This window comes from Helianthus annuus, chromosome 3 (assembly GCF_002127325.2).
Source record: "Helianthus annuus cultivar XRQ/B chromosome 3, HanXRQr2.0-SUNRISE, whole genome shotgun sequence".
Taxonomy (NCBI): Eukaryota; Viridiplantae; Streptophyta; class Magnoliopsida; order Asterales; family Asteraceae; genus Helianthus; species Helianthus annuus.
The window spans coordinates 117,323,043-117,347,247 of record NC_035435.2 but is presented as its reverse complement, the minus strand read 5'-3'; the positions used below and the strand labels follow the sequence as shown (position 1 = coordinate 117,347,247).

General features: G+C 38.2%; 1 protein-coding gene across 1 annotated transcript; it reads right to left on the bottom strand.

Annotated features, from left to right (window-relative positions):
• Positions 1 to 1,909: 1,909 nt before the first annotated feature.
• LOC110931987 (F-box protein At3g07870) lies at positions 1,910 to 2,608 on the bottom strand. Its single transcript, XM_022175355.1, has one exon. It carries the CDS (start codon positions 2,606 to 2,608, stop codon positions 1,910 to 1,912), a length of 699 nt encoding a protein of 232 aa, XP_022031047.1.
• Between the last annotated feature and the right edge of the window lie 21,597 nt (positions 2,609 to 24,205).

Below are 24,205 nucleotides of genomic sequence, written 5' to 3'. Positions count from 1 at the left end.
AGAGACCAATTGGTGCATGAACCCTCGTGTCTTTCAGCATTAACGCTACCACATGATGCATGATTAACCATCCACCGCTTTTAACGTTATTTTCACGAAATTAGTAAAATAATGTTAAAGCTAGTACCATTTCACTTTTGCCCCCCGAGCGCCCATACATATATACATTATATGTGCACAACGCAAGCGGCGCATATCCATCAATCCAATACAAACGACTAATAGGCCTGACAAAATTGGTGGGTCGGGACCTTGTTCCCTATATTAGGCTGGACGGGATGTAATGCGGTGACTTGTGCGGGGATAAGGTTCACCGCGCGGGCACAACGCCGCCGGCCCCCATCCGGTGTATGGTGATGGTTGTTATTGGGCAGTAGTCACCGATGTGGGGAAGAGGAGAAAGAGATGGTTAATGGTGGGCCCCACCATCTTCTAACCAATCACACATTTAATCTTTTTTTAAGAAAAAAAATGTTTGGGTGGAACATCCCTCCTATTTGAGTGTAAAATGGGGAGTGGATAGAGGAGTTTACTACTCCCCATGTGGTGAGCACCCATTCCACCCTTACTTAATTAGCCTCTCAAAAGTCAAAAAACTCCTACTGATTATCATGCCTGTCTGTCTGGTAAGTTTCTGTGAGATAACTAAGTATAAATGTGACTGTTGGTAACAGATTTTACACATCAGCAAGAAAATCCAATCTTTTCATCTTCCTAATTCTGAAATTCCAATTCCATTGAGTTTGCAATTTCAATGGGTCAAATGTTTTAGAAGTCACCTTAGAAATGGGTCAAATGCTTTGGAAGTCACCCAAAGGGTATTTTGTAACAATAAAGTTCCCTGAATTATTCTATCAAAAAGAACTGATTGTTACTGAAACAAGATAATCTTGTAATCGTATTGGACATACTAGTAAAATAAGGCTGCTGACGACTTATGGACTTTCAACAGAGTAGAAAAAGTGGTTAACAACCAATTGGGCCCATGTCAGGATTTTTGATCGTAAACAAGTTAGTGCAAATAACATGCAAGACCGAGCCAACGAAATGCCATTTGCCCTGAATGGACTGTGATCATGGCAAATGTTGCAATAATGGCAGCCAGCTTTACTAATACAAGAAGAACAGTTAAGTATGTAAGCTTAATTGAGCATTGATGAAGGTATTTCATAACATGTTTACCATAAGATAATTAAAATTCTACAATATTCTTAACTTTTGGGTTAAAATATTTGTAAATTATGTATTGTAAATCAAAAGTCAAACTTGATCGAGTTCTATTTCTTGAAGCATGTCTTAATCCTAACAAAGCATAAAATGGCATACAATGAATTTTAAAGATTCAAAAGTCAAGAGCATAAGAAAGGTAACAAATTCAACATTTAACATCAAACGGATTTGAACGTCACTGTCCCTTAAACATGGAATTATGCTTGGTGCCCTTTTACCTTTGCATAAACTTCAAACTGGACTTGTATCTATTCTTTACAGAGACAACGTCATTACTGCGCAAGGAATGAACTCTCTCTGATCCAAAGTTTTGTAGTTTAACAAAACTAGGACGATAAGTACTCATTACCGTCCAAAAGTCACCCCGCAAATTCAGATCCAAAGTCTTATTCGTGTTAAGACAATACGCCCCCAGACTTTCTGTTCCCTTAGGCCAGAAGATCAAAACACTAGTAACTTCTGAACCATCAGTGAGAAACACCGGTTTCTACTCTGGCGATTGGAGAACCGGGTCTACATTTTCCTGGATCACCGCTATCACTTTAGACCAAGAATATTCCTTCATCACCCAAACCTCTAATCCTAACGAACACCACAAAAATCTACTTAAACTACCTTCCAGGACTCCCCACATTTGTTTTGATTCTTGATCATCTCCCGGTCCAGGAGGGGACGGAATTTACTCAAATTTCTTTGTATCCAAATTGAAATCGTAAATTTGGCCATCAGCAATCCAATACACATGACTCTTCACAAACACGCCAGAAGAACCGAGTTCCCCCGAATAGTCAATGTTGAAAGGGGTTTGTCCCAACCTTCTCCATTGGTTGGTGCCAAGCGTGTAAACGTCGATTTCAACAGCATCGACTTCAGCCTCCAGATATTCAGGTTCTGTCCAACCACAGACCCTTATCACTTTGTACTCCCCTGCCAGTGAAACTCCGAAGCCATAACTTAAACACCAAACATAATCCAAAAAACGTGGTTCAGGGAGGATCATATATTCTTCGACCACAGGATTGAATATGTAAGTGGCATAACCTTCCTGATGCAAGCAGATCAAACCATTGACCGAACCCACTTGAAATATCCGATTAAAAGCACCAACTGCACTAAGATGAAGATCAACGCTTTTCACACGATTGATGGTTAACCGGTTGCAACCAACTTCGTGTTCCACTTCTACCAACTCTAATATCGGGTCAGAATGAAACGTTAAGCACCGACGCGATCTGGAGAGATGAAGATCAACAAAGTAGGTGTGGGAAACAAGATCACGCCACTTTTTGCACACGCACTTGCAGCGAATTATTGTTTTCAGCGGTAGTCTGGATAAAACTTCGAGGATGTGGCTTTCAGGTAATACGGCGTCTTCCATGGGGTCAATCAAGGGTTTGGGGCTGGCGACATGCAGAACATAATAATAAGGTTTTATCGTACTGTTCGGCCCATATTAGGCAGGGGATAGAAAAGTATATTTGGGCCGGTGAAAAACTAGTTCTAGCCTTCTTTGTTTATAGTTCCGTGCAGCTATCCACACATCCCTAATAATATCTACACATCCCCCAAACCTTATACGCCCCTCATTGTCTAATACGCCTCAAAATGACCCCCCATACGCCCCTCATAGCTCTAATTAATGCCAATCATTGGGTGTCAGCCAATGATTACCCAATGATTGGGATGTACATATGGAACTTTATTTTAGTTGATAGGGTTTTTGTATAAGAAAGTTGTGAAATATTTATATAAGAAAATTATTTTTTATAAAATGTTGTCAGTAAAAATGTGTTAACATTATAAAACTTCATATTTTTTATATTTTTTATGAAGTGAATTGTGTATATTTTTAATAAAAAAATGTGTATATGTTTTTTTGTTAAGTATTATTATTAAAAACTTCATATTTTTATGAAATGAATTGTGTATATTATAAAATGTCAAATTTTTATAAGTATTATTAAATGTCAATTTTTTTTATAAAACGAATTGTATATATTATAATAAAGTTTTTTATTTATGAATTATTATTATGTCTTTAATTGTCAAATTTTTTAAATGTCAAATTTTTATTAAATGGGTATTATTTAATATTACTAAATGAGTATTATTATGTCTTTAATTGTCAAACTTTTAAATGTCAAATTTTAATAAATGGGTATATTAAAACGTTTTATTAAATGTCATTTTTTATTTATCAATTATTATTATGTTTTATTTGTCGCACCCCCCGACCCCCTGCCCCGGGAGGCGGGTGCAGCGAGCACGCAGAGCGGATGGTATCGGTGTTTATTAAATTGGTTGCGGAATACATCAGGACCGTAGTGAAGAAATATTTTTATCAGAGTTAAACACCAAACTTTTATAATAATAATTGGGATAAAACGTGAGTTTCATTAGACAATACATTTATAGGGATAAACCCTAATTATTGAAAATATAAACTCCGTTTCTTATTTGGTAACTTTATAGCCACAAGTTTAAGCCTCCAGGGCTCTCCAACTGGCTTCTATTAGCTTCACATTAAGTTACCTGAAACGCGTTTTAAAAACATTTTATCAGCAAGAAATACTGGCAAGTACATTGCATTTTGTAAAGCATCAGTTGTTACACATTACAGTATTAAGGGTGATTACAATGTTTATATCTACATAATTACTCGTTCAATATGTGTCACTCGACGGATCTGTGATTATGGTCATATCACACATTGGATACCTGTGTCCAATTGTGAAGGTTATCAAGTACTGTATACAAATCCCATAATACTGGCAGCAATTGTAGAATTACAAAGACTTAATCACTGTAATTGTATTTGAAAACATTTGAGGTTTGGTAAAATAATTTGACTCACAAAAAGTGTTTATAAAAGAGAATGTACTCACATTGTTGACTTAGGTGATACTACTATAGCTTTCTGGTGATTCTCCTGGTAATTAACTATTAAAATTAAACAACACACACATGCTAGTAAAATAACCCAAATCACATTGACCCTACAACATGAGACAGAACTCCAATGACTGAGTCAGACAGAGCCTTGACATGCATTACAAAGTCCTAGATCAATCGGGTGTAACATGAGACAAAACTCCAACGACCGAGTCAGGCAGAGCCTTGACATGCGTTACAGAGCCCTAGATCGATCGTGTAGGGTAACAGGCAGGGTTATAATACTTACAACGAGGCAGAGCTTCGCTTTATAGGGGCATTATTCCCGATTATAATAGCTAACAAAAAGTCAATCAGTTTGACTTTTGCTTTGAATTTTGATTCTGACCCGTTTGGTCAACGTTACGATCTGTTTTAAACTTTTTTTAAGACCATGTTGTTGTTGAGTATAACTTTCTGAAGTTATACCACATGGTCAATCCGTTAGATGGGTTAAACGACAAATCTTGAAATTATTATTCAAAATGACCGCAATACCCTTATGTGGTCAAAGTAGCTAAATAAATGGTTTTAAACTAAACCAACTTATAATCTGAATTTAGATCAGTAGGTACTTCAACTAAAGATATCATTTTACTACTTGGACTTATCGTATGCCCATCCGACCTTCCGAACACGTCTTTATGCGCATAACTAGTTATGCGAACCTAATTCGCATAAACTAGGCGTAACGGGTCAAAACCATTTTAAACCTTTCCAAATCAGAATCTTGGTTTGATTAATCTTTATCCAATGAGTCCTTACGCTCGGTTAGGTATAAACCACATTCTAATCAATCTACGCTTAATTTAGCGAATTAATCTTATTCTTACGTAACGGGTCGTGTCAAAGGAACTAAACTATGACCCGTACACTGAATCTGTTCACTCTGGACTATAGAACCCCCCAGATATTCAGACTTGAGTTTTGATATTTTGACTCCACGGGTTTTACTATACTAAAACTGTTATCGGTTGGAAGCTAGCTAAAAGGTAAATATTCTTAACTTATTTTCTTTTAAAGCTTGGGGTATGGCGAATACGTGTAGGATCGTTCTCGGCCCTGAATGAGTCGATCAGAAGAATTCCTATCCAAAACAAGAGGCGGAAACTAATGCTTTGGTGCAATCTCAGCTGTATACACTTTAAACTGTTGTATTATTGATCACTGAAGCAATCACAAGCTCTGACAACACTTCGGCAGCACTTCGTGGCTCACCAGAAGAAAACACCTAGAACTATGTGTCTTATTTCGCCCCAACTGCCACTATATATAGTGGATCAGATTCGCTCCAAAGTACACATTCATTACGAGCGAAATCTCCTAATAACTATTAGGAGCGAAATCAGGATCTAGAACTAATATGGGCGAAATCACTTCTAATACATGTTTCTAGAATTCCGTGCCCTGTCTAATCCTAGTTGAAGCAAGACTCGATACAAGACGTAGGCGACAGACGGATGCACCAACAAACTCCCCCTCGGATGTTGACGGAGTCTTTAGTGTCGAGTCTTCGGTTGTCAACCTTCAGTCTTTATCAGTCTTCAAGCTTCTTTGAAGTATTTGTCATTGCAAGAATCCTCATTCTCTATCTCTCTCTCTAATGCAGTTCCAGAATCAATACTGGCTCTTACTGCTTTATCACAGTGTCTTTAGACTCCCCCTCTCAATCTGCTGGGATCTTAGTCTGGAATTCACAGCTTCAAGATTCATTCCAAAATTGTTACTTGGCTCTCTTCCAGCTCAGGTTATCTGCACAATCTCTACCCAACACATAAGTTTCTTTAAAGATTAAACCTTTAAACTTTTAGAAACTTTTGCAAGAAACTACTATAATGAATTTTACGCTGAAAACCAATAGTAATCACAATTTCTTCACACACTCTCTCCCAAACCTGTTCTTCATGTTTAGCACTTGGAATTTCGAAAATTAACTTCTCAACACCAGTTGTCGAAATTTTTTTTTTTAAATTTTTTCAAAATTTATGCTAAAACACACTAAAATCTTTTTGGATTTTCTAAAAGAAAGTAAATGCAGCAAAGAAATATTTACAGACAATATTTTTGTGAGTTCGTGCAAGAGAATCATATCAGCTTCTTCTGAGACAAATCACCAACACCGTTAAGCTTGATTTCATTTTAAGTTCTAAACAATTCACCTAGATTGTCAGTATGTTTGTCCTCTTAAATTTTCACACAGATTTCAGCTGTTTCGAGATATGCGATTAATGTCTTAATTACTTAAACTTATTCATGTGTCCTACCACTTGAATATACTCCCGTATCCAGATCCCAATATTCAGTCTTACAGGTGAGTATACCACAAATAATATCTGTAAAGGGGTTAAATTGCCAGGGCCGTGAGAGCTCAGGTCGATACTTCCATATACGCAATGAGATGACGGCTTCGACTTTTTGGTATGTCCCCTTTAGAGGATCTTTTGTTACAACAGCAGTGACTATCAATTTTATTGTTTCATCAACATGCTGAGGGCAGTGCTATTTTTCAAGCTTTTGCAGAAAGTATTATTTGGGGACTAGGTTAGTATTTCCATACATCAGAAGTCCCGGAATAATACCCCAGATATCATAGAGTATAAAGACCTAGTATCTCAGAAAGAGGTACCTTTCAAACGAGATTTCGGGGGTTACCCATATATCCAAGAAGTTGTTCCCCACGAGATAAGCAAGTTTGAATTTTTAGATTTATATCTCGACACAATTTACTAAATGTGTAAAAATCTACTGACACATCCACAGTGAGATTGTTTATCATATTTTTCACTTTACATTTCTTTAGCGTGTTGTGATAGTCCACTAATGTACTATCATTTCCTCTTTTATGCAACAAAAACTCATTTTCCATTTTATCATGTTTTTGGCTTTTTCAAATTTTCTCATGTTTTTGGATTTTCTGAAAATTTCTTACTCCCCCTAAAATTCAAAAACATTTAAAGAAATTTAAAACAAACTGTACAGAAAATGACAACTAATATCGAATTGCCTCAATTCTCCATCCACTTGGCATAAACAATCAGAACTCCCCCTCTCAACAAACTATTTTCCCATTAAGATTTCAAAACACTTAAGTTTGTTTTAATCAGAATGGTTTTTCCGGAAAATAAGTTCATTTATCAACCATTTGTAGGTTTTGGGGTTATTTCATCACATTGTTTACCAATCTTAAGAATGATAGTTATCTCAAGTTCAAATTAATGACCTTGAATAACCGCTTGTAGAATCAATGATTGGATCATATGAAGGATCAAAAACCAAACATTTCAAACCTGAATTTCAACCAATTACCATCTGTTGGTTGAATTCTCAAGGTGCCGATTCCTACTCCACGCTTACAAACCTGGTAGTTCCGGCAATTCCTGCTTTTCAAAACAAAATTTTATAAGCATTTTAAAGAATGATGCCGATTCATGCTCCGCGATTACCAACTTGGGAGCTCCGGCAAGTCAGGTTTTATTCTTTGAAAAAAATACCCACCCAAGCCTGACCTTCCTTGGGTGTAACAACATCTTCTTCTTCATCTTTTCTTTCAACAGACTTGTGAACACGTCTTTTTAAAGCATAAAATTATTTGACACTTTTGGCTTTACCATTGACCATTTGTCCAAAAATGTGTTTCACATTTCCGTTGAAAGTCTTTTCAACATCAAATTTCTTCTTATCAGAATAAAATTGATTTGAAATTTCTACTTTTCCAACTTTCTTCATAAAATTTTCAGCACGCAAAGGTGGAAAATTTTCATCATTCATAGTTGGAACTGATCTTTCAATCTTTGTTTCAATATGTGGCTCCTCTGACTTTGTGGAATCAGATTCATCACCAGAATTGTTACCTGAACCTTTCACAACCCATTTTTGATTTATTACATTTTCTTTTCTTTTCAAAGCACTCTTTGAACATTCTCCCTTCTCAAAGATTGAATTTTCAAAGCCTGTAAATTTTCGGGTTGAAAGTTCAGTTTTCTCAACTACTTTCTCTTTCAGTTTACTAGAGACTTCCTGTTTTGGTTTGAGTTTTTTCGGATAATTCCTAGCAACATGACCAATAGTTTTACACTGAAAACAGGTTCTCTTTTCAATCTTCTTCTGTACAACATTCTTCTTCAGCTCGTCTTGCTTCTTGGCAAGGAATTCTTGATTCGTCTGCTTTCTGAATGCTTCTTCTTTCTCAGCCTCTGTCGTTTTCCCTGAAAAAACACAGTTTTTGGTTTATAAACTTTTTCATTTTTATAATTTTTCGGTTGATTAAAACCTAATCCTTTCTTTTTGAAATTACGATTATGGTTTGATTTCTTTTGGAAATTGTAACCACAATTGTAACCCATTTTCTTGTTAAATCTTTGTTGTTCTATTGAAGTGTATTGTTTAGGTTTTCCAGACAGATTTAAATCTTTTATTTCAGAAATATTAATTTCTGTGATTTTGAAAACCTTATTAATCATTTCAAGTTTAACACTTCTTATTGGAAAAATTTCATCAGAATATAATTTGTCCCAATCTTTCAAAGTATATGCTACTTTGACTGGTTCATCATCCAAATTAGATTTTGATAGCAAAAATTTTATATCATAAACTCATTTGTCCTTTTTGAATGTTGGCTTTGACGCATCGGACTCTGACTTTAACTCGGATTTGGACTCCATTTTTGACTCCTCACTGTCATCTTTATCTAACACCTGATCAACCACACTTTTTATCAATTTGGACTCATGATCAGTGTCGGATGACGTGTACGTGACATCGATATTTTTCCGGCAAGTTATCTGATGGCCCAGACTCCCATTGTAAGTTAATTGCCTTTTTGACTCTTTCGGAATTTGGATTTCGAGGTGAATATCCATTTTCGACCGGGGGCGGACATCTATTGTAATCCACACTTGGTTTCTTACCAGAAATTTCCTCTTCATTCTCGTCTTTTGTTACGGACTTATTTTCTTTCGAGATCTTTTCTTCTTCAAACGTCTTCAATTTCTCCACAATTGGATAAATACTGTCAACAACAAAAGTAGAACATGAGTAACTTTTTAGTAAATTGTTAACTCTTTCAGTTTCAATTCTTTGTGTTGCCAGCTTCAATTCCAGTTCAGCACATTTTCCTGTGTAGTAGTTAACATCATTAAGCTGTCTCATGTATGCTCCTTTGAGTGTATCCATTGCCACAGCTTGTTCACTATTCGACTCAGTGTACTTGTTCATTTCTCTGTTCAAAGTATCATATGATTCTTTCAACCTTTTAATGTTGTGTAGCAACTCGTTGTTTTGTTTGATCAAAGAATCACAATTCAAACATTTCTCTGGAATTTTGACTGCTTCAGTATCTGCTTTGATTTCAAATTCAGGAACTTCTTTGACTATTCTTTTCATTTGAAATTCTTCAGCTCTTTTCTTTTTCTCAGCTTCAGCTTCAGCTTTTAACCTTTCTTCCTCTTCCTCTTCTTCTTCAATCTTTCTCCGTTTTTCTTCTGCAGCTTCCCTGACTTTTCTGCATTTTTCTGCCCATTTCAGACCATAAGCATTAGCAATAAAAGCTTTAACATTTAACGTGTCTTTTAACATCTCTTTGGTCATGAACTCTTGATCTGGGAAAAAATTGTCCCAACTAAAACCTTCTGCCAACTTTTCATCTTCTTGTTCTGCCAGACACACTTTGTTATTTGTTGGTATGTATTTATTCCAACTAAAACCACCATCTTTTCCCAGACAAGCTCTCTTTGTATCTTCAATCACCCTTCCATGTGCAGTTTGTGCTTGATGTGGTGCCTGTTGTTGTTGTTGATACTGCTGTGGCATGACTTGATGATAAATCGCCTTTTTGTGATAATCGTTGTTTCCGAAAGGATTTTGAGCTCCACTCGCTTCTCGATTTGCACTCCCTCTTGAAATGCCCCTTTTCCCTGCAACGAAAACACGTAACTTTAGACTTATCAAAACCTAAAGTTGAAACATGTGCCTCGCGAAAATCATCTCTGCCTGTAATTTGTTTGAACTTTTCAACACGTCTCAACACACTAGCCATACACCATTTGATATCCATTAATTCCATCTCCTCGGCATCAATTTGATCGTAATCCTCTTTCGTAAGCATTGGATAACCGATCCTTCCTGCAACTAAGCCTCCGTAGGATTCAAGCACGGTTACTAACAAAGACATGTGGCTTTTAGCAACTTCCTCAGTATAGTTCTGATCATTTTCCAGCTTTAAGGCAATGTTGCATTGAAGAATTTTGCCACTCTTTGTTGTAGTGATCTGTGGATCATATGTTGGAAATGAAGAAAATCCTGTAGTGCTACTTGATCCTTGAGATGAACTTTCAGAAGAACCTTTTGCATTATAAGCAGTTTCAATCTTTGGAGTAAGATTTGTCTTTTCAGTAACACCACTCTTGAAATACAAACTGATGTCTTGTTCTCCATCGTAGTTCTTCATCCTAGCAATCTTCCTCTGCTCCATTTCTTGAGCTTCCAAATGTTTGATGAATTCACTCAGTGTTAGACTTTTATATTCTTTTCTGTTGCTTCTCAACATCATCAGAAACGTTCCCCAAATTTCATGTGGGGGGGGGGGGGGTTATTGCACGGACCTCCCGGCCGCTGGAGTGATCTCACTCCACAAGCTAGTACCGTCCCAATACTGCCTGGCGGTGAATACCCTTGGCCCTGAGTTGGTTTCCCCAGATTTCATGTGGTAGCGCATCTGCAAGTTTTTCAATTAATTCATCAGTATCCTTTTTAGTTCCAAGTTTTGACATATTTCTCACCAAGTTACAATATCTTTCAATTATTTGCTTGGTGTTTTCAGATTTCAAAACCCGGAATAAGTCGAATTCTTTCTTCATTAGAGACATTTTGTTCCTGACCAAATCTTCATTGCCAAGAGACTTTGCTTCTAATTCTTTCCAGATCGAATATGCAGTACCATCATGTTGCAGTAAGATCAAGATGTCTTCTTTAATTGCCTGCTGTAACAAACTAACCATTAGCTTCTCATCTTTGTACTTTTTCCTTTCGTCAGCACTTAATTCCTTAACTGGTATCACTTTTCTATCACTCCCAAGAGGTCTGAAATAAGGTTCATAAGTATGATCCTAGGCATCCAAATGATATGCCTCAACCCAGTTACCAAAGCGTTCGGACCAACTATTTTAATCATCAATATCCAAAAGCTTAGGCGGTTTTTGAGTTGTTCCAGTTTCGTTTTCAAGCAAAGCATTCTGAGTAATTATGATAGGACTAGCAAAAGCATTGTAGAACTCGTCGTCCATGTTCAATTTTCCAAAATTCACAAACTTTCAAGTTCGAGCGAAATTAAAGTTCTAGAGCGAAATAGCAACATTGCAGTTTCAGGAGAGATCAGCCTTTGAAGCGGAATTAACAATAACCCGTTCGAGCGAAATTCGAAGATGAACAACTTGGAGCGAAATTAGATGTACTGTCAACTTGAGGCGAAATTAAACTCAACTCTCGAGCGAAATCAAACTGGATGGCTACAGGAGCGAAATCAGCTTTGATCTATGGAGCGGAATCACGTTCTGAGCAAAATCAAGTGTTAATTATGAGCGAAATTACCATGACGTCACTATTTGCACGAACAGTTTCAAGCGAAACCCTCAAAATTCAAGTTTTTAAGTCAATTTTAGCTTTGAAACTTTCAAGGGTTTATTAATGCATGATTATGAGTGTTGTGTGTGAAATTGAGCCGATTTTACCGAAAAAATTTTCAAAAATTTTGAAAGAAGGTGTAGAAAATCAGAAAATGCAGCTGAAATGGCAAGAACTCTTCCTCCTGAGCTCTGATACCACTTGTAGGATCGTTCTCGGCCCTGAATGAGTCGATCAGAAGAATTCCTATCCAAAACAAGAGGCGGAAACTAATGCTTTGGTGCAATCTCAGCTGTATACACTTTAAACTGTTGTATTATTGACCACTGAAGCAATTACAAGCTCTGACAACACTTTGGCAGCACTTCGTGGCTCACCGGAAGAAAACACCTAGAACTATGTGTCTTATTTCGCCCCAACTGCCACTATATATAGTGGATCAGATTTCGCTCCAAAGTACACATTCATTATGAGCGAAATCTCCTAATAACTATTAGGAGCGAAATCAGGATCTAGAACTAATATGGGCGAAATCAGAATGATAAGGTTTCGCTCCAAATAACCACATGTCATTTGGGGCGAAATCACTTCTAATACATGTTTCTAGAATTCCGTGCCCTGTCTAATCCTAGTTGACGCAAGACTCGATACAAGACGTAGGCGACAGACGGATGCACCAACAATACGCCACTTGGAGCGAGTATTACATAAATGAGCCGCCTATGATTGCTCATAAATATAACAATATGGTTTAATCTGTTATATTTGATAACTGAAATAATTGGGGGTTATTGCCGTGTCCGGGTATCCCAACTCATTAACTATTATGGCCAACAGAATAACGTGTCGAGGTAGGCATACTGACTGTAAGACACGTGATTCAACTTTGGTGGGTACCTTTATCTTTATAGCACTGGAAATGACCGGCTTTGATATCTTGTTCCCATTATATGACAAATATTAAAATCTGGTGACAAGATAAAATCTCAAGAAATATTAAATGATTACCTATAGGTTTTCTCTATGTATAAAATCATTTTTGAAAAACTATTTTCAAAATGAGTTAGTTAATTGTATTTACCAGCGAAAGCTATCGTATTTTCAAAAGACTGAACTGAAGGTAGCAAACCTTGAATATTAGGATGGGAATCCGGTTTGGCTATGATAAAGGTTATGGAATTTGCAACTCCTAGCTTAAGGCCTATGATGTTTAAGCTTCGTTTTACTTCGATCCCGCATGTGGGCTTAAACTTGAACATTTTTGTATTTGAATATTCGACATGTTAATGCACTTTGGGTGATAAGTGCATGCCTTCCAATTTGTAGGGTCTTTATTGTTCATGTCTTGAAACTTAGTCCAAGGTTTATCCTTGGACATTTTGTCCAAGTTTTTGGTCCAGACTTTTGTCAGGGGTTTATGTTTTGGCAAAAGTCAGGGTTTTAGGTTGTGTGGTTTTTGTCCGGGCTTCTAGTATGTCTTGAAGTCCGTGGTTTGTCTTGTATATATACCTTTATGTGGAATAGACAAGACGGAGATTCTGTGTGAAATTATGTGCACCTTTCTAACCCTAATCATTGTGTGTGTGTTTTGTCTGGCGGCTACTGTGTGTGACGTCATTCATCTTCTTCATCAAGAATACTCTGTGTATTCTTGATTTCTCTCACAAATCTTTGCATTCTAGTGTTTCATCTACAGTGGTAGACATCAGGTGGATTCCGCACACCTGTTGGTTGCATTAGCTGAGTGAGATCTTGGATTTGGAGGCCTTACAAGTGGTATCAGAGCAGTGTGCTCATACTACTGTAGGTGTTTCTTAGTTTGAAGGTTTTTGTGAGGAAAGTTCAAACTTTGATAGGGTTTAGTGAGTGTTTAGTGAGTTTTTGTGTTTTACTCATGATTCTTCATTCATTTCTAGTGATTTGGTGATGGATTTTGAGTAGTTTGGTGATTTTTAGTGTTGATCTTCATCTGGGTTTTTACAGGGGTTTTGGTTTTTGTTCATACAGTGTTGAAGGTTGAAAAAGATTCATAGTTTGATCTTTAGAAGCATTGTCCGTGGTTTAAATTCTGTGTTTGTGTTTCTGGGGTATTGTTGAACCAGTGTGAAGTCACATTGGGGAGATAGTCCGGAGACTGGTTACTAAGTCCATTAGGTCCGAGTTTAAGAACCCTTATTAGGTCCGAATTTAAGAATCCTTTATTAGGTCCGAATTTAAGAATCTTTTTTTTGGTCCGAATTTAAGAACCTTCATTGAGTCCGAGTTTCTTTACACCTCCATTGAGTCCGATTTTCTTTACACCTTCATTGATTCCGAGTTTTTTTTAATTGTACTAGCCAACTGATCCGAGTTTCTAAATTGAAGTTTGGGTCCGAGTTTCTAAATTGAAGTTTGTGGTCCGAGTTCTCGTCCTATTTGTGCTTAAGGTGTAAGGTGTCCGAGTTTAGTTTAAGGTGTCCGAATTTAGTTTGTGGGTCCGAGTTTTTAATTGTCCTAGTTTATATATCAACTGATCTGAGTTTTAGTTTTTCTTTTGATCCGAGTTTCTTATAAAGTTCAACAAGTACGTAATTTAGCATAGAGTAGAGTGGTCTGAGTTTAATTCCTAACAGTGTAGTGTCCGAGTTTTTCTGTTTGTGTTCCATTTCAGGTGGTGGTCTGGGTTTAACACTCTGATAATTTCTCTGACATTGCACTCCGTGTTTTCTCTCCGGGTTTGGACTTAGAAAACCTTCCCAGTGATAGTTCTTGCTTGGAAAACTACTGTTGATTTCTGTTTAAACTCACTGTTTCCTTCACAACTATCTCGAAATGGCAAACAACAATCTGACTGCAATGGTACAAAACCTCAAGCACAATGCTGAGGTAGGGAGTAACGACAAACCTCCTTTGTTGATCAACGAGCTTGATTTTCCTAAGTGGAAGGAGCGTTTCAAAAGGTATGTAAGAGCGAAAGACATCAAGATCTGGTTGTGCATCATTAAAGGATGTGGAGCTACTCCAGTACGAACGTTAACGATTGATACTTATTTGGCACTCACCGACGACCAGAAAAAATTTTATGATTGTGAAGAGAAAGCTATGTCAATGATTACAATGGCTATGATGCAATCTATACTTCATACTTTCCGTAAGAGAAGTAGCTCGAAGGAGTTGTGGGATAGCATGATCGAGCGCTATGAAGGAAATGCAATGTACAAGAAACGACGACTCGAACGTTTGAAGACTCAATTTGTTGTGTTTAAAGCCTTAAGAAATGAATCATTCGATGACACGGTGAACCGATTTTATCATCTGTTGAGCGAACTTGATCGTAGTCAAGAGGGTATCTGCACTGAATTTGAGAAAGTTAAGAAGTTTCTAAATTGCCTTCCCAGAGAATGGAATATGTACACTGCATTGATTGGGGAAGGTGTTCTCTACGAGGAGCTCTCATTGGAAGAAGCTGTACAAAAACTGAAGAGTTATGCTTGGAATATGGAAGATCAAGCATCTGATTTCGAGAAGATCCAAGATCCTCAGTTATATAAAGCTTCAAAACCGACGGATAAGGGTAGTAATGGAGTAACCGGTGTTGCCCTATATTCGGAGAATGAAGTTTCTGCAAGTGAACACGCCTTTATAAGCAACAATGTCAGTTCAAGTGGAGCATCCAATCAAGGAATGTACTCTTCTAGTGGAGCTCAGAAATCTCAAGGAACAAACTTGAACATTCCAAAGGTAGATGCAAGCTGCTTAAAGTTGATTGAAGAAAACATGAGTCTTTTGGCGTCCTTCATGACTGCCTACGAGAACTTCTGTCTTGGAAAGCTCGTTGAACCGTCAAGTCTCGATGAGGACTTTGACCAGATAGACCAAGACGAAATGGAAGAACTTGATCTACAACTCAATATGGCACTCTTAGTCCGTAGAGCGAAGAAATTTCTGTTGAGAACGGGTAGAAAGTTCATAGGAGGTCAGACAAAGACTCGAATGGGAGTCGACATGTCAAAGGTGAAATGTTACAACTGCGGCATCTACGGGCATTTCGCACGTGATTGTCGAAAGCCGAAAATGGAAAGATCTGACAGAGAAAGCAACTCTCGAGGAAACAATTCAAGACCTCACAACAATGCATCAACTTCTACTTCTAACTTAAGTACTCGTCCAAGTAGTTCTGAAAATCTTACACCTTCGACAAACAATGCTATGGTGGCTCAACCTCTAAAAAAAGGTGACTGAGCCTTACGACTGGGGTTGTGCATTGGAAGACATTTCAGGAGCTATTGTGTCACAAGCCTTTATAGCTGAAATTGTGTACGAAGAAGTGTGTGAAGAGGTTATCGAAGAGACTAGCATTGAGGAACTTGCGGTTGTAGCTGAGGTTTTTGGGGAAGAGTTGGATTCGGGGAATGTTGCTGAGAATGAAGATAACTTGAATGAAGAGTCTGTTGAAAAGTCTAACAAAACAGAAGATGGAGAAAAGGGAGAATGCTTTGAGTTCAACATCTCCACAGCTGAAATGCAGCAATTTGCGGACGCAGAAGCTAAAAGGTTGGAAGAAAACTCCGTAGAAAATGAAGCGTGTGCATTCATGGCTGGCATTGAGGTAAAATCATCTTCTGTAGATAAGCGATGTGCTAGATGTGTAGAGTTTGTCACCAAGATTGACAGATATGCACTTCACAACACAAACTTAATTGCAGATTTAGAAAAATCCAGAGAACTCATTGCTGTTTTGTCTAATTCGGATAAAGAACACCGAATTAAGATAAAAGCGCTGAAAATGATATCTCTGAATTTGAGAGACTTGTGGCTCAGGGAACTCTTAAAAATCAGGAATTAAGATCTGAACTTGAAATGAACCAAAATTGTGTTTTGGAATCCGAACTGAATCAGAGTTAAAATCACCCAAGGTTGGTAAGACTTGGGTGGAAATTCTGTTTCCTTAAAAATTCAGACTTGCCGGAGCTCCCAAGTTTGTAATCGCGGAGCAGGAATCGGCATCATTCTTGATAAAAATTGATTTTATGAATGAAGTTTAAAGTTGATAAATTTTACAGGTTGTGACTTGCCGGAGCTTCCAGGTTGGTAAGTGTGAAGCAGGAATCGGCATCTTTGATTGGTAAAATGATTTTGTGTAAATGTTTTATTCCTACATGTGGTACAAATGGTAATTTTACAAGTGATTTGTCAAGGTCATTAAGTTGAACTTGATGTAATCTTCATACAAGTGGTTGAAAAACAATATGATGATCCCCGAGCCTACAACTGGTTAAAAAAAACTTATTTTCCGGAAAAACCATTTTGATTAAAACAAACTTAAGTGTTTTTGAAATCTTAATGGAAAATTGTTTATGCCAAGTGGATGGCGAAATGAAGCGATTCACAACAATTGTCATTTTACTTGTATAGTTTGTTTTCAAATTTCTTTAAATGTGTTTGCATTTGAGGGGGAGTAAAAATTTCAGAAAATCCAAAAACATTAGAAAATTTGAAAAAGCCAAAAACATGATAAAAACAAAAATGAGTTTTGTTGTAAAAAGAGGAAATGATAGTACATCAGTGGACTATCACAACACGCTAAAAAATTGGATAGTAAAAATGTGATAAACAATCTCACCACGGATGTGCCAGTAGGTTTTTATACATTTAGTAGATTGTGACGAGATATAAACCTAAATATTCATACTTGCTTATCTCGTGGGGAACATTTCTTGGATATATGGGTAACCCCCGAAATCTTGTTTGAAAGGTCCCTCTTTCTGAGATACTAGGTCTTTATACTCAATGATATCTGGGGTATTATCCCGGGACTTCTGATTTTGCGGAAGCAATGGCCTAGTCCCCGTATAATACTTTACAAAAATGCTTGAAATATAGTGCATCCCTCAGTACAAAAAATGATGAAACATTGAAAAATGCTAATCATGTGCTGTTGAAGAAAAGATCCTCTAAAGGGGACACACCTAAAGTCGAGCCGTCATCTCTCTGCTGAACGAAAGTTCTGACCTGAGCTCTCACGGTTTCGCATCTAACCCCTTACAGATATCATCTAGGTATACTCACCTGTAAGACTGAATATTGGGATCTGGATACAGGAGTATATTCAAGTGGTGGGACACATGAGTAAGTTTAAGTTTTTAAGACATTAATCTCGTATCTCGAAACACTTGAACTTTGTGTGAAAATTTAAAGTGGATCGGTATACTGACAATCTAGGTGAATTGTTTAGAACTTTAAATGAAATGAAGCTTAACGGTGTTGGTGATTTGTCTCATAAACTGATATGATCCTCTTACACAATCTTGAAAAAAAAAGATTGTATGTAAATATTTCTTTATTGCATTTTATTTTTTTTATTAAAAATTCCAAAAAGATTTTCGGAGTGTTTTAGCATAAACTTTTGAAAAATCAAAAAGATTTTTGACAACTGGTGATTGAAGAGCTGATTTTCAAAATTCCAACGTGCTGAACATGATGATTGTTTTAAAGGGGAGTCTGTTGAATCAAAAATGTTTAAATTCTTTCAAGAGGTTCATCAGAAAGAGATCTACAAGTGGTGTCTGGGTTTGTTAAATCCTAAAATTTTAAAACTTATGTTTGTGGTAGAGACAATGTAGGTTTGAAATTTTAAGAAGAGCCAGGTTTCCGATACCTGAGGACTTTGTAGTTAGAGAAAGCTAGGTTCCGATACCTGAAGATCTGAATGGATGCTAGGTGATGATCCTAATTACGAGCATAACTCGAGGGGAATTCTGCTTGCAAAAGGGGAGCCTGTGGATGCAAAGAGCTAGGTTACAATCTTGGTATTGCTGATGCTGATGAACTTAAGGAATCAAGAGATCTGATCAAGAGAATTGGAGATAGAATAGAGCCAGATCAAGATCTTGGGATGTTCATTGTAAGATACTTCAGAGAGGAGCTGTCAGACTGATGAAGACTGAAGTTGCGAAGACTCGACACAGTAGACTCGTCAACATCCGAGGGGGAGTCTGTTGGTGCATACGTCTGTCAACTTCGTCTTGTATCGAGTCTTGCATTGCTCATGGCACGAGGATCGAGAAATCAAGTCAAGCATGTAATTTCGCATGAAAGGATCTAATTTCGCATGAAGAGGTCATGTAGTAATTCCGTACGGAATTACTTAATTCCGTGTGAATGTCTAATTCCGCGTGTATGTAATTTCGTTTGTACATGTTTCGTGTGGAATTAGTCCGCCTATATATATGTGTGATTTCATGTCAGTTGTAACGAAATTAGTTTGAGTGTTTCTGACGGCGAAGCTCAGTCGAAGTGTCTTCGGATCTGTAATCATTTCAGAATCAATACAAAGACAGTTATTAGTGTAAATCTAGCTGAATTCAACTCATTATGTCTGTTTCCGCCTTTCATTCTGAGTAGAACGCCTCTAATCGACTCATCTTGGGTCCGACAATGATCCTACAGATACAAAAACTAAGGAATGATACTTCAGATCATGTTACGAATATGATACCAGAAGCACCATTAATCGTGTACATACTAAGACCGCGGAACAAAAGGTTAGATCTAAGGGAAATTGGCCTGTAATAATCTCACCTAGACCTTATTGGCCATTAATAATCCCACCTCAGAATATTCCCCTCACCAGTCCCACCTTTCACCTATTTTTCCTACAATGGTCCCCCGTAAAAAAACTTAACGGAGTTAAGCTTTTTTCCAAATTACATACGGATTTTTAGGGCTTTCGATTAGAACGGCGATACGAGTCCGTTGATGTAAAACTTGCCTCGAAACGATGCTCCAAACGATGAAAACGACGCTTCAATTCGGGTGTTTAATTTTTCAATTAACCAAAATCAAGTCACTTGGAACATCATTTCGAAGTAAGTTTTACATCAATGGACTCGTATCATCGTTCTGATCAAAAGCCCTAAAAAATCTGTTTGTAATTTGGAAAAAAGCTTAACTCCCTTAAGTTTTTTTAACGGGGGACCATTGTAGGAAAAATAGGTGAAAGTTGGGACTGGTGGTGGGAATATTCTGAGGTGGGATTATTATTGGCCAATAAGGTCTTGGTGGGATTATTACAGGCCAATTCCCCTAGATCTAATGGGTTTCAGGCAGCCACACTCTTGGTGATAACTAGTACCAAGTAGTGCTTTTGTGTCTCAGTCGTGAATCAACTACTAAAAATGCCTATGGTTTGGATGCTTCCTATGTCGTGTCACATGTTAATGGCCTTGCAAACCATTAGCGATCTCGATTTCCTTACATTTACAGAAATACTTGTTTCATACAAATTACATAGCATGTTTTCATTCAAAGTATACAAACGTTCATTACAAAAACTGCATGAATTCACACCAACATTATGTTGACGATTTTCCAAAAACTCACATGTATTTCAAGTAACTAAAGTGGATGTGTGTGCGGTCTTACTCTTGCTCTTGGATGTTGTTTATGTTTGTCTTTAAATAAAGTTGTAAACCTTTCAAACATTATGCTGTCTTGTGATGTAATCACTTAACTTATGTTTTATTAATAGCATTTGGAGTTATTTTATGAGCATGTAGTATGTTTACCTTTCGTATGCAATGAGAACCTTTCAAAATCACACCTCGTGCTTCCGCCTTAGAAAGGGGTGTGACAGATTGGTATCAGAGCTGCGATTGTAGTGAACCAGGATCCTTCTCGAGTCCAGACTACAATCTTTAGGATCCTCTCACGAAAACAATTTTTCAAAAAGTTTTCATTGCATAAAACTTTCCGCGACATCCATTACCTGAAACTATTTTCAAAGAGTCAAGAAAAGAAACTACGAGACTTAGGGTGCACTAGAGTAGCACTTGTCTTTGGCTAGAAATTACTTGCAATTATGTGTGATAATTAATATATACATATACTAGAAGTAGAATATCACAGGTATACGTGACTTCGTCTGAAATCAATGGCCTATCTGAAGGAAGTGATACGAGGATGAAACGAACTGTGCGGACTGTGCAAGGAGTTATGTAATTATGGATGCATACATAATTATGGAGTAATAATTTAGGGTATAAAGACAAGAACCGCCAATGTGAAGTAAGATATTTTGTCCTTTACATATATTAAACTTGTACCTTGGGGAGATGTAACCCTTATGCATTTTGTTTACTTCGCAAACAATGATGTAACAAGTTGCCCTAGTATGTGTGAAGACTCGGTGAATATCTTATGATGCATCAGTATTTATCTATTTATGCATGCTTGTTGCTGTATGAATTGATTTATACGTTTGGCGGATTGTTTGATGTCACTTATGTGGTATATGCCGGTGTGTATATATATACTACTACTATCTCGTAAGACGATATCAAACAAATGTCTAACCCTGTGCGTTGTGTTCTGACAGAACATGGCACCTAGGAGAACTATGAACAATCGAGATTCTGATCAACCCCCTCCTCCTCTTCTACCGAGGACTGCTAAAGAACTGAACGCCCTATTGGAAGAAAGGATCTCTGCAGCTATCGCCCAATACGAGGCGAACCGTACTGAACACAGTGGAGGACCAAGCAATACTAGGCGTAATGGACATGGAGATTCATCTGGAGGAAACACAGCTCAAGGCTGCACCTTCAAGCAGTTTCTCTACTACAAGCCGCTGAACTACGATAGCACTAGAGGTGCAGTGGCTTTTGTACGCTGGACGGAAAAGACTGATTCCACTATCCGTATGACCAAGTGTATCGCGGACCAGCAAGTTACTTTTGTTACTGGGTTGTTTGTTGATGAAGCTTTGACTTGGTGGAATTTGCAAGTCCAGACTCTGGGTGATGATGCTGCGTACGACATGACGTGGGATGAACTAAAGGAACGAATGAGAGAGAAGTGTTGCTCTCGAGCTGAACTCCAAAGGTTGGAGACTGAGTTCTAGCATTTGACCATGGAAGGTGCTAACATTACTGGTTATACCCGAAGGTTCCATGATTTGTCAAGAGTGATCCCCTACATGGTGACACCTGAATTTAAGCGTGTTGAACGCTACATCTGGGGATTGGCTCCAGAATTTCGCAGTATGGTAACTTTGGCTAAACCTGCAACGATCACTCAGGCTGTAACTCTGGCTGTCAGCCTTACTGAAGATGCTGTTCGTATGAAGAAGTTATCATTGAATCCAACTGAAAAGACCGAGACGCACGCTGAGTCATCTGGTGACAAGAAAAGGAAGCATGCGAACCTGAATCAAGCGACACGTAACAACAAGGGTTCCAACAATAAGAAGCGTGACCCCAATTCGCCACAGGAGGCGAGAACCCTTGCAGCCATGAATGACGCTCCTGCCAGAGGATACCTGGGCACTCTGCCCATTTGCAACTAGTGCAAGCGTCATCACGAAGGAGTTTGTCGCGTTCCAAAATGTGACAAGTGTGGAAAACTGGGTCACCATACTAAGAACTGTTGGGGAAAAGGAAATGGAAGTGGTAATAGAAACGGGAATTGAAGCCGCAATGGTGCCGGTAATAGAAACAATGGTGGAAATGGCAATGGCAATGGTAACCGGAATGGTAATGGAGCTGGGCAGAACCAAGGATGCTATGGTTGTGGAAGCAAGGATCATTTCAGGAAAGATTGCCCAAGGGAGAACAATGCTCAGGCTCGAGCATTCGTGATTGGAGCAAGGAACGCACGCGAGGACCCTAATGTGGTCACCGGTACATTTCTTATTAACAATCACTTTGCATCCATACTATTTGACACTGGTGCCTATTATAGCTTCATGTCTGTGGAATTTCAATGCATGCTTGGAATAGAATCTAGTAGATTAGATATTCCTTATTCCATAGAACTAGCCAATAGTAAACTTGTTGAAATGGGCGAACTTGTTTGGGGCTGCACATTAGAACTTGGTGAGCGAAGATTTAGCATCAACCTCTTACCTATTCAATTGGGTAGCTTCGATGTAGTGGTCGGAATGGGCTGGTTGTCCAAGAACAAGGCTGAAGTTGTTTGTCATGAGAAAATCATTCGCATCCCTCTGGCGAATGATGAAACTCTCATCGTGCATGGAGAAAAACGAGACGCGCCTCTGCGAATCATCAGTTGTATGAAGGCGCAGAAGTGCTTAAGGAAAGGATGTGTTGCTTTCCTGGCACACGATGTTGATAAGAAGGCTGAGGAACCGAAACTCGAAGACCTTCCTGTGGTGAAGGAATTCCCTGATGTTTTTCTCGAAGATCTGCCAGGATTACCTCCACAACGACAAGTCGAATTCCATGTAGACTTGGTTCCAGGAGCCGCTCCCGTAGCCAAGGCACCTTATCGGCTTGCACCATCCGAGATGCAAGAATTATCTACACAACTCCAGGAGTTATTGGATAAAGGATTCATAAGGCCAAGCTTCTCGCCTTGGGGAGCTCCAGTATTGTTCGTGAAGAAGAAGGATGGAACTCTGCGGATGTGTATCGATTATAGAGAACTGAACAAGCTCACAATCAAGAATCGGTACCCACTACCGAGGATTGATGACTTATTTGATCAATTGCAAGGATGGAGCTACTATTCCAAGATCGACCTTCCATCTGGATACCATCAGTTAAGGATTCAAGAGGAAAGCGTACCAAAGACTGCATTCAGAACACGTTATGGGAATTACGAATTCCTTGTGATGCCATTCGGACTAACGAACGCGCCAGCGGTATTTATGGATCTGATGAACCGCGTATGCAAACCACATCTCGATAAATTCGTGATTGTATTTATCGATGATATCCTGATTTACTCGCGAACGAGAGAAGAGCACGAGCAACACCTCAGGATCATTTTGGAACTACTGAAGAAAGAGAAACTTTATGCAAAATTCTCCAAGTGCGAATTCTGGATTCGCGAAGTACAGTTTTTTGGTCACGTTGTGAACGAGAAGGGCATTCATGTAAACCCAGCCAAGATAGAAGCAATAAAGAATTGGGAAGCCCCCAAAACCCCAACTGAAGTTCGACAATTTTTGGGCCTAGCGGGCTATTACCGACGATTTATCGAGAATTTCTCCAAGATAGCTCAACCGCTGACAACCCTTACGCAGAAAGATAAGAAGTACGACTCGGGTAATAAACAGGAAGAAGCCTTCCAACTGCTCAAAAATAAGCTATGCGATGCACCGATACGATCCTTACTCGAAGGCACTGAAGACTTCGTGGTATACTGCGACGCTTCGCGTCAAGGTTTGGGTTGCGTGCTCATGCAACGCCAGAAAGTCATCGCTTACGCTTCAAGACAGTTGAAGGTACATGAAAGGAACTATACTGTGACAACTGTGCTCTTTCATCAATGAACAATGCAAAACAATGTTAATTATCAATAAAACAATATGTTTTGGTGTTATTATATGTGTTTGGTGATTTTACAATTCGATTCGATTTCAAGATTTAAATCGCTTTTTGGAAAGTTATACGCAAACTGGTGCGTAAACGCAGTTAGTTTAACG

Excerpts from the sequence above, each read along its gene's own strand:
- LOC110931987 (XM_022175355.1), bottom strand. The coding sequence starts at position 2,608 with ATGGAAGACGCCGTATTACCTGAAAGCCACATCCTCGAAGTTTTATCC.